The following is a 16,647-nucleotide window of genomic DNA, read 5'->3' on the forward strand; positions in this document are numbered from 1 at the left end:
ACCTTGTGCAGCTTCAACTCTAGCACCATGGGATCTAGTTTCAGTCTGATCCACTGATGCCAGTTTCTCTAGAGCTGAGTTCAGTATCAGATATCCCCAGAATAAAATGGGTGGTTTTATCAGCTTACTCAGTGGCAGCTGGCTACCATCTACCCAGATAGCTACTGCAGGAAGACAAATGTAGATCCTCTAAACGCCACACTTTAACGAAATCAGAGAAGGCAAGGATCAAGAGATCCTCCCATCACAGGACCGCAGAGCATCCTCTCAGGTATGTTCGGTTTGTGGGGCAGTGGACATGTGCCAGAAGAGCACTTACTGCATGTAGCATTTCAGGTTAATTTGCAGTCAGCACATTATTCTAACAGCTCACACAATTTTCATTTTCAATGAAGGAGATCAAAGAAGTGAAAAGACCGTTGAGCATTATGTAGGGTTTTATTTTTGCAAATCAAATTTCATGAGCTCATTCAAGGACGAGTTCATGAAAACATTGAGACAATGCTTGATCACCACAGGGATTGCTGATAAATGTATCTGTTAGTGTTAAATACATATTGAGCAGGGCAACATGCTACAACAACATAAATGATAAATATTTCAGGAGAATAACAATTAATGTGTTCTGTAATACAGACAACAATCATTCACCTGTGATCTTTGGAGTTTAAAACATTGTTTTTATTCCCTGATTCCCTGACAGGGACATTTCCTTTCCTGGTAAACAGGATAGAAAGTGCTGCTGCGAAGGCCAAGTCACTCCTCACTCCGGCCTTAATTGTCTGCCTGAATGGAAAAGCTACGACCTTTTTTATTATATGTATTGCTGCGATAAAAAAGAAGACACGGAACGAGGAAATACAGTTGTCCTCTGGTGAGATGTCAGCAGGAGGTGCCAAGAGAAAATATCAGGTCTGTTCCAAGAGGTTTCCCTTCTGGCAGCATTATAGGAACTAAGTTATATGGAATTCATTTATTGGGTAAGACGCATGAAGGGAAGTGATAAGTCAAAGAGGCAATGGGAGCAATAAAATGATTGGACATGGATCAGCTCATAAATTCTTGCTTGACCCTGTAGGCCATTGTATAGCAAGTTTGACTGATTACTTTGGTCAGTTTGACTTCAGGGTAACAAAGTCTAATAGCCCTTTAACACCACAAAAACTCATAGAACAAAGAGATAATTATTTCACAGAAAATACATAACAACACAAACAACTTAACTCAAGTGTTATTTTATCCATCAGTGTAAAAGTAAGGATATCCTCAGTCATGTCGAGGACGTTTCCATTTCCTCACCCGGGTTGGTGGTCCGCAACTCACTGGGCCCTGGGGTCGCCTGGTTGTTGTGATTCATGTTCAACCGAGGGACAGAGCCGCCAGCATCAGGATTCTCTGGATGCATTGCCTTCATCATAGCAACTGTAAACAACAACAGTAAGGTATCTTTACTACAAAACAGTGTAGTATACAGCTTTAAAAACAAAACACCTTTAAGTTTAAGCATCTTGTATTATAAGCTATTATACAAGTACAATACCATCATGGGATGTCGTGGAATAAAGCACACCTTCATTGGACTCTACAACAACGGAGACATTTCCAATGCAATAATCTCCCATGTGTAATGTGTTTGAAGTCCTTTGCCTTAAACTGTTACCATGACAACAATTCTTGGCTCACTGCATTGTGCTACGTTTGGTGGTGGGAGGATTGTGGTATTGGACTGCTGGCCCATGACACTTCCAGTGAAAGAAATGTCTAATGTTTTCAGCATACCAAACACAAAGTCTCCAGACTTTGTGTTTGGAGATGGCTCCTTCATGTTCCAATGTGACGGTCTACCAGTGCACACAGCAAGGCCAGGAAAGACAAGGGTTGAGCATAAATCAGAGGAGTGACTGCAATATAGGTCTTCTCATCCAACATCAGTGTCTGACCTAACAAATTAGTTTTTCTTTTTCTTTTTTTTAATCTTTGGATAAATGGTCAGAAATTCCCACAAACATAAAATAAATAAATAAAAAACTAACCCCAGGCTAAACTCCCAAAATAAATCTCTACATGGAAACAAAAACAACTTTTCCTCTCAGGATTCATTTGATAAAGTACAATACAAACAGGGCATGTTCCAAAGGTAAACATCCCACTAACGATAGTCATGTGGTGATACATGTAGTGCCAACAGCTGCACCTGTTCATGGAGCTCCAACCCTTCAACATTTTGACAAATGACTCTGTGGCTGCTCTTTGCCCTTCGTCTTATTGTTTTTAGTTTCCGTCTCAGGCTAAATCCGATTTCAGACCAGAAAATACCAGAAGAGTTGATGCATGTTTGCTCCTTAGGTCAAATAAGGTGAGTGCAGCTGTTCCTGGATCAACTTAAAGAGCTTCCATGCACAAGGGGGAGCTTCCCAAAATATGCTTTGCTCACACTCTGCTTCTGTCGCAGTGGTAAACATGGCTCATTTATCTGTCAGTGCTCTCAACCAAAACAACATGCAGCACAGCAAAATCACCACTGTTAATCATCTCTCCACTCCTTCCTTTCACTCCGCTTCCCTCCCTTCCTAGTCCAGTTCATATTCTGCTAAAGAGGTCAGACAATGATTTCCATTCTGGATGATGGGCCGGGTATACTTTTTATTTTGCACACAGTGTGGTGCACCATACACACGCCCCCAGGCCCCCTTGTTTTTATGTCAGGTCAGCAGTGGCGGCAGTGACGCTGTGGCACCACAGCACAGGAATTTTTGACGTGGTGGCTGTGGCTGCAGTGGGCCCTTTTGTTATGTGGAATGTGTTAGTGTGGAGGCAACCTGCAATCATGGTGGTTTTTGGCAGTGTTGGTAAGAAACACAAGCAACAATATAATCATGATGAGCTTGAATATGCATATTGGAGAGGATATGTTTGAAACAGAACACCCATAATATGAGATTAAACCTACGGAGAGAAAGTGTGTCTGAGTTAAGGAGAATTTTGGGATTTGTGAAATTAAGTTCTGTCAGAAGATTGGACGTAGTTAATATCTAACCTGCAGTAGATAACTCTCTTGATGTCTTCAGAACCAAACAAACTTCTTCAGTTCATGTTAATACTATTTTATAAATCTTATGTACTTCCTCATATTTGTATTTGGTGGTTATTTACACAGAAGCTGATGGTTTGCCACCTACAGTATAGACTTACTGTGTCAAAACATATGAAGTATAGAACATCTTAAGTATTGCCTGGATTATATAAATATGAAGAAGTGTAAAGTGTAACAAAATAGAGTGTACTTATGCATATTTGCTTTATATATAACAATGCAACTACTTTGTTGGTAAATTACTCTTACTAGAAAGGGTCTTGCATGTTTTGTTCTCAGTGCATTTAACATCGGAGAATCACTGATGGTGCACAAACTTCAACTTCCCATATAAATAATCAAAACTTTCACTGTAAATAACAAACCAGTGTAAATAAGACTACAAGAGCTATGACTGACCAGTAGTTCCTACCGCTTTATTACAGTTACTTTCAGAGACTTTAATGTTTTCCTGACCAGTTTACATCTAATCTTTTTAATTATGAAGAATTTTAGGCTGCAGTAAAGGTTACTAAATACCTGGATAAAAGACGACATTAAAAGCACATCTTTAATGATTAGTGATCCAATCCATCCAATAGTGCATTATATGCAGCATCGAATGGTTACTGGTATTAAAGTTTTAAAAGTTGTGATTTCAAACTGGTTAAAGTTTTCCTTCGTAAAGTACTTTCAATGAGGTATCAGAGATAGTGCCTGACTAACCAGAGAGATGCAGCGCTTCCTCCTCCCCCACCCGCTTCTGCACATCGTCAGTCATTCCTACACTTCTTCCTTGCATACACATAAAACAAGTCTGTCTGTTTCTGAAATATTTCAGGTCATGTAGAGCATAGGCAATCATGGGTTGGAAACCAAAGAAGCAGCACCAATCACTCTCAAAGGTAACCCTGTTATGTCAAATGCAGGTTGACAACCACAGCAGATACCATTCATCCTTCATGTTAAAGAGCAGAATAGCATAAAGGAAGAGGTAAGCATTTTCAAACTATTACTGAATGAAGTGGGCCTTTTCCCCAGTCTATAATTTTGGCCTAAGCATCAAAATAAATGTAAGGGTTTATAGAGCAGTAATGAACTAAATACAGCACAATTTCACAAGATAGGGAACATTTGTCACTATAATGATTCAAATGTAGGCAGTTAGATCGGGTTATATGCTCTTTTCGAAATTTTACTATGAAAATTTTATATTTTTCCTGACAGCTGTCATACAGTGAGCATCTCAAACCAGTCCATGTTTGATAGATTTGTGATCTTTTATGGATCCTTATGTGCTAAAAACAATGACAATTAATCACATTAAAAGACACTTTTTCTTAGTTCTGCACATTTCAAAGACCAAAGATTAGCCTTTATCCTAGAACTGTAATGCCAGTCACTCTGTCACAAAGATATGCATTCTCAGCTGCTGTGTCTCATTCTTCATGTGTGCAAACCACAACTCTCAAACACACACATAGTCTTCTACTTCTCTGTCTTAATCCCTATGTAACTCCCTTCTGTCTTCACATGTATCCCCTCAACCCCCACACTCTGCCATCTCCATCACACAAACACACCCCGAGCCCTGGAGAGATTTCTTTTTCATGCCGTTTCTTTATCTCCGCCGCTGGCCTCATTCTCACTGCGTGCCGCTGCCGCTGCAAGAATCCTCGTCTCGGTTTTGACATCAAAGCCGTGTTAGGATGAACACTGTATCTCTGCGGCAAATTAGGTGCATGATGGGGTTGGCAGTATTATATAAGCATGTCTTTGCATAATGCATTTACTAATACTTCTATACTGTATAAACAACAACCACTGTCAACTACAGCAGTAGCAATATAGCCCAAGGACTGGTAATCAGTGACTAAAAGTGAGTGAGTGTGTGTGTGATTTGATACATTGTAAGGACCATAAGGACCAACTGCTCCTTATGGGTCCACAAGAAGGAGGAGTTAGATTGAGAGCCAAGTTGTGAATTGAGCTAAGGTTAGGTTTAGGGTAAGGATCAGGGTCAGGAAAAATTTGGGGGTTCAGCATGATTGCATTTACTATAACGAATGGAAGTCAGTACAAAGTTCACAGGTTGTACAGGAGTAAAAAGATGTGTGTGTAAAGGTTTGCATGCGTGCACGTGTGTGTGTATACCTTTGTTCTCTTGCCGGGACCAGAAGCGTGCAACCGTTGTGGTAATGTCACGTCTTTCCCTCAGGTCTCTTTGCCATCGGCGTAATTCCTGCACGTCTCGCCGTGCTCTGACCTGACAACAAATTATACATGTTAACCAAAGCAAATGCCACAATTAACATTTAAATACATTAAGCTATTCATTGCTAAACTGTTTCAAATGTTCAGAATACATTTTTTTGTTTTGTTTTAGGCATACCACCTGAGATGAAAATCAGAGAAACTCAAAAACTTTGTACACATTCACAAGATAGTTCTTACATCACTTTAGAGGTTTATCCTTTAAACAAGAGTTGAATGTTGTGCTTTGTGAGGGTGCAGCTGGACCAAAAAGAAGACAATGTTATAAAAATGGCATGGTGAGTAGAAGGGATAATTAACATCAAAAATTTACATTCACTGCATGAGGAGAACAAGGCAGAACTAGGTGGTATAAAATGGAAGAAGCTAGCAGTGAACAATGGACATCAGGAAGCTTAAAAGCAGACAAGATGTGATCATTAACATGGGGACCAGGTGAGTTAAATCAGTGGAATGTTGATCAGCTGTGGGAGATTAACGAGCATCATTAAATTAACTTAAAATGTTTAAAAGGATGTTTTAAAATAAAACATTTGAGTACTTCACCCAGCTGATCTTCCATTTGTTTAACTCAGGGGTCCTCAAAGTCAGTCCTTGAGGGCCGGCATCCTGCATGTTTTAGTTCTCTCCCTGGTGGCACCAACAACCTTTTCAGCAGGTCAATATTCTTCTTAGACCTTCTAATGAGCCATCATTTGATCCAGGTGGGTTAAACCAGGGAGAAAACTAAAACATGCAGGAGGCCGGCCCTCCAGGACCGAGTTTGGGGACCCCTGGTTTAACTGTTTGTTGAAAAACAGTGATGATCTGTTCATTTTAATGTTATAAATACAGTAATGGCTTTTTTACATTACTCTCATACATATAGCATTAATAAGTCAAGGTTATAACATGTTCAATATTCAATGAACATGAATATTTGCTGAATATTCATGTTCAATGAATATTGTGATTCTCTTGTTTCAAATAGCTCACTACACATTTGTAAAAATGGTTTCCATTTAACGGGACAAAAATCCCGTCCAAAATTCATTAATATGCTGATGCCATAATTGTAATAATTCGCTGCAATACGACCCTTCTCCCTATTAAACTTTTGACCTTTGATCTCACAACAGAGGTTAAACTGGTCCTGAATTAAAGCAGGAATAAATGAATGACATCCAGTTATTCACCTTTGAGGAGAAGTGATTGACTCTGTGTGACACCAAATAAAATCTGCACAGAAGAAGTCGCTTATGGGGATGGCTAGTTTAAAAAAAGTGACACAGTGATGTGATGAAATAAACTTTGTGTTAGACTTTTTACGATAATAAAAATTAAACACATGCCTTGCATACCTTATTTAGAAATCTGGGCTGCACTTTGTTGCAAGAGCAGGCTCGCCTTCTCATCACTGTATGTCATACAAATCCTCTCAAAGATAAATTAGCCCATCTATCTATACCCTTTTGTTATTATACAAGTAATTATGTTACCAGGGAAACTACATAAATAATAAATAATAAATCAGTAGGGATATTCAGGCCTGCCAGATATAGGATATATAAATAACATGAATAGAACCTGAATGGCTATGATACGGAGGCTAAAAGGTGTCAAAAAGCCACACCTGCCCTTTTCTGAATGAGTCAGATTCAAAAGACTTACAAAGCCAAGATAAAGCTAGGTTGTCACCTATATTCTAAAACAGATAAAAATAACTAAAGCTTTACAAAGCAGTGTGTCATTTTATGAGTCACTGTTAAGGCCCATGTCTGAGTATGATTGCGTCTGAATTGTGTGGCTGGCTAAATGGGTGAAATTCATGCAGCCTAATTGTCAACAACCTGCCTTTTGATGCATCTCCGACTTTAAGTTGTTGTTGACATGACTCATGCTTTTGTTCTTGGAGGAAACCCCTGTAGTTATTTTGTGTTTGTGTGTGGGCTGCTGAGAGATTGACTGAATGTTTGCTGTTTAGGATGAAAAGAAAATGTCCCTGCAGGGCTCACTTGCCTATTCCTCTCCCACTAAAAAGGTTTTTTCTTTCTTTTACTCAGAGAGATTTTCCTCTCTGCCTCTCCTCCCCTTCAGCTCCTCAGTGGCTCATATAGCAACACCTCAGACTCTCTTGAGATTCTCCCCACATCAGTGTTTCATCCCTCTCCATCCACCTCTGTCCTCTCTGTTTTGCATTCTTCACGTCTCCTCTCACCCATCTTTTTCCCTTCTGCTTCCAGTGAACCTCAACATTCTCCTGAGTGTCTAGTTGTGAGGCTACAATAGCATTCATACTCAGGAGTATAAAAGTAGGCCTGTTATATAAGGCTGGCCGTGAGGCTGACGAATTGGTAAAACCAACCAAACCAGTGAGCTCCAACAGTTAATTCAATGGGTGTCATGGTGCCGCAGCAGCCCCTGTCCTGATGGGAGCAAACCATAGAAATGGAAATCAGGGGCGAGGGTCAGGACATGTGGGGGGTTGGAGCCGCTTGTGTTTGCTCACTATTGCTTGTTTTCTCTGTGTGTGAGACTGAATGTCAATTTTCACTGGCTTCCTCCATAAATCTTCTACCTTGTTATTGTGCATCTGCTGCTATGATCTGCTTCTAAATAAAAAAAACAAAAAACATATTCAATAGAAACAACTGCTTAGAGACAGGTCACACCTTTAAAACGCAGAATGTTTTTAAGTGTGTCTGTGACAGACAGATGAAAGAAGCTCAGCAGACGGAGAGGGTTTCATATTCCGTCTGTGTGAATAAGACCAGCTTGTCTAGTGGCGAAAAGTGCAGCTTGGGATTATATGTGCAAAAAACAAAAACAAAGTTCTGGGACATTTTTTAAGTCAAAAATTCATCTCCTTTCCAGTATCAAACTTCTTGGTCATTTATGAAAAACATTTTAAAGAATGATTATAATACTTCAAGATGAATTTATGGTGGATAACTTTACTGTCATGTGGCTTGAAATATAAAATCCACAAACCAGAGACAGTATGGATACAGAAGTCTGTTATTTATGGATGGAAGGATGGATATGGAATATGACAGGATATATAGCTTTTAAATCCAAATATTTTCCATTTTGTGTTTTTCCACACTTATAGAAAATACTTATATCAACTTTTCCATATTTTTCCTGAAACAAGTAATCTTTCTGTGTAGTATAATGCAGTCTCTCACAATAGCACCTGATCTCAGGATATAGCATTAGAAATGTGTGTTTTTTCTGATGTAGTCATCTAAGTTGGAATCGTTTATGACTTTTTGCGGACACAGTATGCTGCTGTTATGATCAATCGTGTCACTGCACACGTGGCCGAGTTTAGTTCAGCGCATGTGAGTCACTCCTCTCATGCTGCGTACAATGCACACAGGCATGGATTAAAGTGATTAGAAAAATCGCCAGGACACTGCGAGGCCGTAGCCTTCCACATGCATTACTTCAGATGTAAAATGCTAACACGAGAATAGACACACACCACCGAACTGAAACAGAAGAAGAAAATAGTGCATGAAGACTGCCGCCAACTCAAGTCCCACAGACATCTTCATAAAAATCACACCAGTGGCAGCACAAGATGAAGCCCTACATAAACCACACTCCCACAAGTTGCATAACTCCAACAAACAATGCACACACTCTTTCTAACACACATGCTTCAGCTCTGCTGCACAGCCTCTCAGGCTGCTCTCCTTTGCTGCTTGGGAAACTAAGTTTATGATTCTGCACCAGCACTAAGGTCTGTGTTTACTGCAGTACCATCACCAACATAGGCAAGTCACACAGAATCATCCACAAATCTGCTTTATCTTCCCCTTCACACCTCATCCACCCATCCATCATCTATTTGTTGCCTGATGCTTCTGTCAGAGTTCAACCAGCCCAGTGACCTGCAGTCTGATACGTGCCTCTGCAGACTTGAACACAGTTAGTGGCTCCAGCACAACCCCCACTGTGCTTTTTTAAAACACTGACAAGAATTCAAATGTTTTTTATATTTCCATATTGTGAAATAAATCCCATCTCATGTTAACGGTGCCTTGATGGGACCTTTGCTATAAGTTAGTATGTGGGCACTAAGCAGAAGCAGACAGAATGGCTATTTAATGGACTGAGTGCCTGTGACATTTTTTCTGCATGAGCGTCGCTGCACGTGGTCGGTCAACTGACCTAATGCTGAAACTCAGCTCAGACCTTTCAGCTATGGCTGCTCTTAGATCGTTGAGCTGGAATCCCAGACCTAATTCTCTGATCAACTACACTGTTGTCTGGCAGAGGTTCTGTGGGCAGAGTGGGTGTCAATATGTCAAACCATCAATATCAGGTCATGTCAAATGAAATATTACTCAGGACAAAGAGTGCCCCATTTCATTTTCATTCTAAACCAGGCCTAAAAATCCAACAATATTAAAATATGAAAATGAAAACGTAACAATACATAAAACCAAAGATTCTAAAAAGGAAAAAAAATGTGGATTTCTTTCTGTGTTGCTACAAGAGGTAGCAATAAATGTACAGTGGGAAAACCTGTTTTGATCATTTTTCTCATTTCTAAAAAAGAAAATGCATTTTGGGGTTTAGAAGGCTTTATCTCTCCATCAATGCCTTTTGGAAAATGCAAACATCTCATTTTGAAGTGTAGATAGTTGATAAGATGCTACCACAAAACATTATTTTAAGGGTTTCAGTCTTTTTGTCCATATTCACATTTTGCAAATACACCATGAAATATTTCCTACTGTTGGTGAAGAGTCAGGGTAGTTCTAACAAACATCGGACTGAAAATAGTGACACGGTTTTTGAGTTTACAGATGAGATGAGAAAAAGGTTCAGCATTCTTTACTGACAGCCCTTTCAAACTAGCCAGCCCATGACTCCTAGTGGATTAAGCAGGAATAAAAAGTCCTTGAATTGTTCAATTAAATCTAAGCATTACTTACTTAGTAATAGATATAGGTCCTGTTTGGAATTTTCTGGGTTAAAGCATAATTCATAATGCTAGATTTTCTAGATTTAATCTGGGGAAAGTTTAAAAAAATATATCACACACTGTGTTGTGTTTAATAAACCTACTTAGTGCGTAATAAACAGCAAGGAATAGCATTAAAATTTGTCTTTGTTTCAAGTAATTTTTTACACACGTTTGTATAAGTTGTTTGATTTTAGGTTGTTTTTATGTTTATGTTTGAAGAGTACCAATAAATTTCTCTGATACTAATGTGCAGCAGTAGTCTATAGAGGAAATAAAGACAGTCACAACCTCTTAGCACAAGTCGCTATAGCCAGGTGATAAATAGTAGAGTGCATGCATGCTAAATAAATCGTAATAAACAAGAAATGGAAACAGTGGAAAAAGACCTCTGAAACACATGAACACAACTTTATAGTATCAACAAGCTAACTGTAGTTTATTATACAACAGCTACACTGCTCCAACTCAGCTGACCACATTTCAGTAATCCTAATAAGTCTTAGTGATCATAAAAAGTGTTTGTGTGTGCTAGAGCACATGTGTGTTACAGCAGCAGGCATGGATGAATGGATTATGGCCGGGCTAAGGCACATAGTTTAAAGAAGATTATGCAACATGTTACTGTCTTATGGCTCTTCCTGGTTATAATGCTCATACCTCATGAACATTTTCACATGTGTCTCATTACAGCAACTTACCTCACTGTGTCTTATTGATATTTTATGTGATTATCCACCACATAACTGGGTAGTCAAAGAAAAATTACAATTGCAATAATTTTTTTAAACCAATAATCTGAAAAGTGTGGAGTGCTTTTTTTAAAAATATAACTTTACAGAACCTTTCACTGTAATTCCAGGTGCAGGTCATCAGGTTTATGTTTAAAATCAACTTTGGATATTTACATACCTAAATTTTGATGGCCCAGACTTTGACTGGGCCATTAAGACACACATTTATGCTTTGAACAACATCAAAGCATATATGTGTTGTGTTTTAATGTCTACAATAAAGACTTGTTTCTGCAGCCTCTAGCAGCTTTCCTAACAGTATTGTCCTCCAATCATCTCTTATCTGCTCTTTGGTGTCAGTTGAAGAAAGGCACCCCATAACATAATGCTGCCATTTTCATGATTTACTGTAAAGGATGACTTTATTCTGAATGATGTAAATACCAGAAATACAAAATAATTTGTGACAGTACATTATATAAAATCCAGATACAATACATTGAAGATTTTTTTTTGTCAGGTGACATTATGTGAAAATGTTCAAAGCGTATGAATGCTTTTGGAAGGCTTTGTATATGCAAGAGAAATGAGACACAGTGTCATTGTCTAGGTCATTGACGGGAGTTAATTTGTGTGTGGGTGTGCGTGTGCGTGTGTGTGTGTGTGTGTGTGTGTGTAAGAGCCAGCTCCACTGCTTCTCTACTTCAGTCCGCAGCGTTGCGATGAGAAAGATTAATCATGGAGAGATGAAAATTTAGGTCTGCAAAAATACTCTCGGTCTCTGCTTCTTGCGCTTTTGGCCAGTCTGTGTTTCTTAACCACAACACGCATATTTGCACAAATCCACGCAGACAAGCACAGATAGACACACACTGCAGTCAGGGAGTCAGTTCTGCGTCAGGCGGGTTATATAACCGTTTTGAGCGTGAGACTGAGGGGGAACAAATGTAGGGACCATTTTGGGGGCTTGATCATATACACCAGAGAAAAATCTCAACATCAGATTAGGATTTTTTAGAAATTCAAAAATAATTTTCCATTACTTGAAAATTTCATACAGACACTGATTTTAGTAAACATATATTGTTGACTATCTCTGTGCTCAGAATTCTGTGAATTTATGTCTGGGTGGCCATAAATCGCAAAGGTTCTGCAGGACTTGCACAGCTTCACAAATGACTTTATACATTTACTCCTGTCATGATACACTACAGTCTCTGTCAGTACTCTGCAAGCCCAAAATATCCCCATCCTGTGAGTGTTTAATAAGTTGTGATCTTGCGTCTGTCAAAACCCCAATCTCTAACTTCCGACACTGACTATACCGCATTTTTAATCCTTGATCTCTGCTGACAAAGCTGCATTTCCTTCCATCTAGCTTCAGTCTCTAATCTGACACGTCTCTGCAACATCAGCATGCTTTCTTTCCTCCGCTTTGTCGCCCACCCCAGAATTTTCCAAACATAGCTTCATCTTTCCACTTAATCCTTCCCGCTCTCTCCCTATCAACTCAGTTTCTCTCTTTGTTGTGTGGCTCTGCCTAAAGATCCCTGGGGCTGACCGTCTGCAGTGCCATCAGTGGCCTTTCTGAACAGTCTCCTAATTCAGGGTAAACACACTCACTGCTGCCATAGATGAACACTGACTGAAAAGAAGAATACTATCTCCCCCTGTTGGCGGTAAAAAGCATCTAAAACAAAAAGCCTTCACCTGCACTTCCAGCAGAGCTTTTTAGGCACACACCCATAAATTCAGCTACATGTTTGAATAAGTTTGCTGATTTATTTAAAAGCAACTGCAGATCACAGTAAGGTTGGGACAAACAGAACACGACCCTTTTACTTGGCCTCACACCACAGAACATTGTGACACTGTGTTTATCTTTTGTCTGAGAGTGACGAAACTGGTGCTGTTTGCCTCTGGCTACGTCTGACTATTTATATCGCGGCATCGCAGCACCCGCACAGGAGGGAATTAAAGGTTGGCATCACCGATGACATAACCACGCTGCTGAATGAAACTACAGGCCCCTGTGTAAGAGAAGGTTTTTACAGCGAAATGGGATTATACAACCAGATCATGGTGTGGGCTAATTTTCTCAGACGCAGGTCTATTGTATCCTAACATGACCACACACATACTGTTACTGCGGTCTTGTGGACTGACTAAGCTGTTCCTTTTCTGTTTTAAAATTAACCTTTTTTATGCACTTTTGGGCCATACGCATTGATTTACTTTATCTGATAGTAACTTGACCTTTGACAGTTTTGGTCAGAACTGCCTGTACTATGAGAAAAAACTGCATGAATTTTACTTTTATGGGCAGTGTGCAAGGAGAAAATCTTTGCGCTTTAAGAAAATCATGAAGACCAGACTAGAGTTTGCTAGTGAGAATTGAGACCAGGACTTCTGCAATAATGTTCTTTGGACTAATTAGTCAATAGTTAAATTATGTGCACCTCAGAATAGAGAACATATCTGGCTTAAACAAAATAAAGCATTCCAGGAGAAAAAAAAAATAAAATATATATATATATAAATATTTAAATATATATATATATATATATATATATATATATATATATATATATATACACACATATATATCAGCCTTCATAAAATGTGTAACTATCCTCAAAAGCAAAATATGGGTTATGAAACCAACCAATTTAAATGAATGTTGCCGTTTCTTCCCACAAGAGTGATCAAATGTTCATGCAGACTTATGCCAGACATTTGATAATGGCCAAAGTAATTATGTCAAGGTCCATCTTACTAAGGGAGATCTATGTAAATGTTAGTATATAATATATAAAGCTAATACATATATATGTTTATATATATTAGCTTGTGTTGATAAACAATAAGTATACAAAAACATTCAAACTTGAGCACTCAATTCTTGCTTTAAAAAAATAAGATTATTTGTTGTACAGCCACTTAATGCTGGAAAAAATTATTCAAATGCTTCATTAAGATGGTGTGAGGCACCTTATATCCTCTCCAGAAAGACTGGACAATCAGGGCAGCCTCCTCCTCAGTGAGCAATAGAAACAAAGGGATGGGAGGTCTAGGACTGGAAAAATAAAAGACAAGAAAAAATGAAGGTTAAAATATTGTTGGATATGATATTAACACATCAGAAATTAAATCATATGCATTGCAAGAAGAAATGTAGTCATGTTCACAAGACTGGAACCTTATTGACTAATATTCATTTCACTTGATTAAACATGCACAACAAGAAAGAGCAAGTTTAAAGGTCTTTGTGTTCACATCTCAGTGAAAGGTGGCAAGACCCTTAAAGGACAAAAAGGCATCACTGTCTAAGTATTTCCAAAGCCAACTCTATCCCAAATATGTATATGTGTATGTTTGCATAATGGAAAATACTTACTGCTCTTTCAGCCAGTCACTGACAAAAGGAATGTCAAAAAAGTTCACTGGATCCTGTCCCTGCCGCTGGGGGTTATTACTGAGAACAAATAAGACACAACATGAGCTAAGAAGGTTATTTGGTTTCATATGCAGTCATGCAGTGTCATAGAAATATGTGAGTGAAGGATTGTGGGGAGGGCTCTTACTTGTAGAGCCACTCAGTTAGGAAGTCACAGGGGAGAAATTTGGTAAATTTTCTCTGGAATGACAAAACCAATGTTTTTTCAATATTTACAATCTCTGTCGAGAAAAAGCAGAGACATAAAAATAAAAGATACCAGAATATTCAAATCACTATCAATAGTGTCAAGTTCTGCAGACTCTGCTCTGTCCCAAATACTTTTTGAGAGCTCTGACAAACACTTTTACTGGTTGTTGTCATAGCCGTAGCAGTAAACAATAAATGTACCTTTTGGGTCAAATTAAACATAAAATTTCTGAAATGTGTTTAAATATTTAGCGTGATGTTTATCAGAAGAAATACAGACCTCAAAACAGTTAGCTTTCCGGGCTTCTCTCAGCAAAGCTTCAAGACCGGGTAATAATACAGGAAACACTATTTTCTCCAAGAACCGCTTGACCGGCCCTGAAACACATGGATGTTAGTCTTTGCAAATACAGATCAGGAATGGAAGAATTTTTTCAGGCAGGCAGTAAATCTTACGTTCATTATTCTGTGGAGAAGGTGTAGTTTCAGCTGTCTTAGCTTGCTTCTTATGAGGAACAACTTCCAAGCCACCAATACTAGCAAGAGGGTCTGTGTACCTCAGATGATCATCATCCACTAATGCCTAAAAAAGCCATAATTACTCTAAATAATCTTGAAGCAGAAAAGATATGTTCACCAAGCACATTGTAAACGTATTCAATCGCTTTAAGCAATTTTCCCAAACTTTCTCATGTTAAAATCTCAGACTTTATCTTTTCAAATTAGTCATATAATATGTACTCATAGCAAGTGTATTTACTACTAAGGGGCAAATTGGTGCCCTTTAGAGTAAATTAAGTGGTCACACTTCTCAGAATTATATTTGTGGAATTTGAAAACCAGTTGTGTTGGTTTGCTACATGAAATCCTAAGAAAACTGAACTGTGTGATTGTACAATGGCACAACCTGGAAGCTCAAGGGGGTGTGAATACCTTTTCAAGGCACTACAGCTCACCTTCAGCTTCTGTTTAGGAGGACTGGGCTGCTCAGCTTCAAACTCTTAAAATACACACAAGCAATTAATTTTATTTACATTAAACTCAGACTTATATAGGCACATTCATCTTACCTTGGCAAATTTGTTCCCATAATGATATATTAGCATCTTTTTCTGCCATTCTTTAGCTTGCGTTCATTAGCTGTTGTCAAGGAGTGTTGCTAGGGAAGTGCGTAGAAGTTGACTTCCGATGTAAACATTATTGTCAATAGGAGCTCGCTTGTGGTATTTAACGTCATTTCTCATACAGGCTGTAACTTTAAAATATAGGTTAGGACCCGTCCGTCGACATAGCAGCTGCTTCGAGGTCCAATCAGAAATTTAGATGCGGAAGTGACGGAAATGCTTTTCGGATGTTTAAATTATTCACGACATAAAATAATAAAATTCGCATAGTGCATTTTAGTACTTCACACTTTTTATACAAACTACCAAGTAAATGAAAGCAAAACAAAAAATTGAAAAGACACATTTTAGCTATTATAGCCAGGTACCACAAGATGGAGGCACATTGCCGTTTATAACAAATTGTATAGCACGTTGAAATTGGATCCAGTTGATCAGGAAAACACATGTTCAGACTGTTTTTTCTACTAGTACTAATATATAATATACAATGTATATTCTGGTACCTCAGCTCTTGCTTTTTAGATAGAGTACATCACTGTTCTAATACATTTCATATCACTTCTCTTGTGGACCTTCAGCAAGCCATTTCTCTGTCTAAATAATGCCTAATGAATAAGTCCTTCTGGAGTAAATTCTTAATAAATATTTTTGTTAATTTTCCCTATCAACAGAAAAGATTTTTCCAATTAATATTTTTCAAATTAAAGCACAAACTTACTAATTCAACTAAAAATAGATGATCTATTCAAATCTCTCATAAATTCCTAGTGTCTCTAGTTTTACAACTTTTTTGTAACACTTTTTTAATGTCCTGTAAAACACTGGAAAATCTATAT

General features: G+C 38.4%; 1 protein-coding gene across 1 annotated transcript; it reads right to left on the bottom strand.

Moving 5' to 3' along the window:
* Positions 1 to 419: 419 nt before the first annotated feature.
* Positions 420 to 16,148, bottom strand: iqck (IQ motif containing K). The gene is made up of 9 exons (XM_044100361.1): positions 15,755 to 16,148; positions 15,641 to 15,684; positions 15,141 to 15,267; positions 14,965 to 15,062; positions 14,623 to 14,675; positions 14,436 to 14,513; positions 14,030 to 14,114; positions 5,228 to 5,339; positions 420 to 1,422 (listed from the first exon to the last, which is right to left on the bottom strand). The coding sequence occupies exons 1-9, from the start codon at positions 15,801 to 15,803 to the stop codon at positions 1,271 to 1,273; spliced, it is 798 nt and encodes a 265-aa protein (XP_043956296.1). The 5' UTR covers positions 15,804 to 16,148; the 3' UTR covers positions 420 to 1,270.
* Between the last annotated feature and the right edge of the window lie 499 nt (positions 16,149 to 16,647).

Source organism: Gambusia affinis, linkage group LG19 (assembly GCF_019740435.1).
Source record: "Gambusia affinis linkage group LG19, SWU_Gaff_1.0, whole genome shotgun sequence".
Classification (NCBI taxonomy): Eukaryota; Metazoa; Chordata; class Actinopteri; order Cyprinodontiformes; family Poeciliidae; genus Gambusia; species Gambusia affinis.

What these genes read in the sequence shown, in the direction of transcription:
- iqck (XM_044100361.1), bottom strand. Translation starts at nt 15,803, where the DNA reads ATGGCAGAAAAAGATGCTAATATATCATTATGGGAACAAATTTGCCAA. An exon ending in CTAACTGAGTGGCTCTACAA is followed by an intron (nt 14,514 to 14,622) that starts GTAAGAGCCCTC and finishes ATTTGTTCTCAG; the next exon opens with TAATAACCCCCAGCGGCAGG. An exon ending in AGTGACTGGCTGAAAGAGCA is followed by an intron (nt 14,115 to 14,435) that starts GTAAGTATTTTC and finishes TTATTTTTCCAG; the next exon opens with TCCTAGACCTCCCATCCCTT.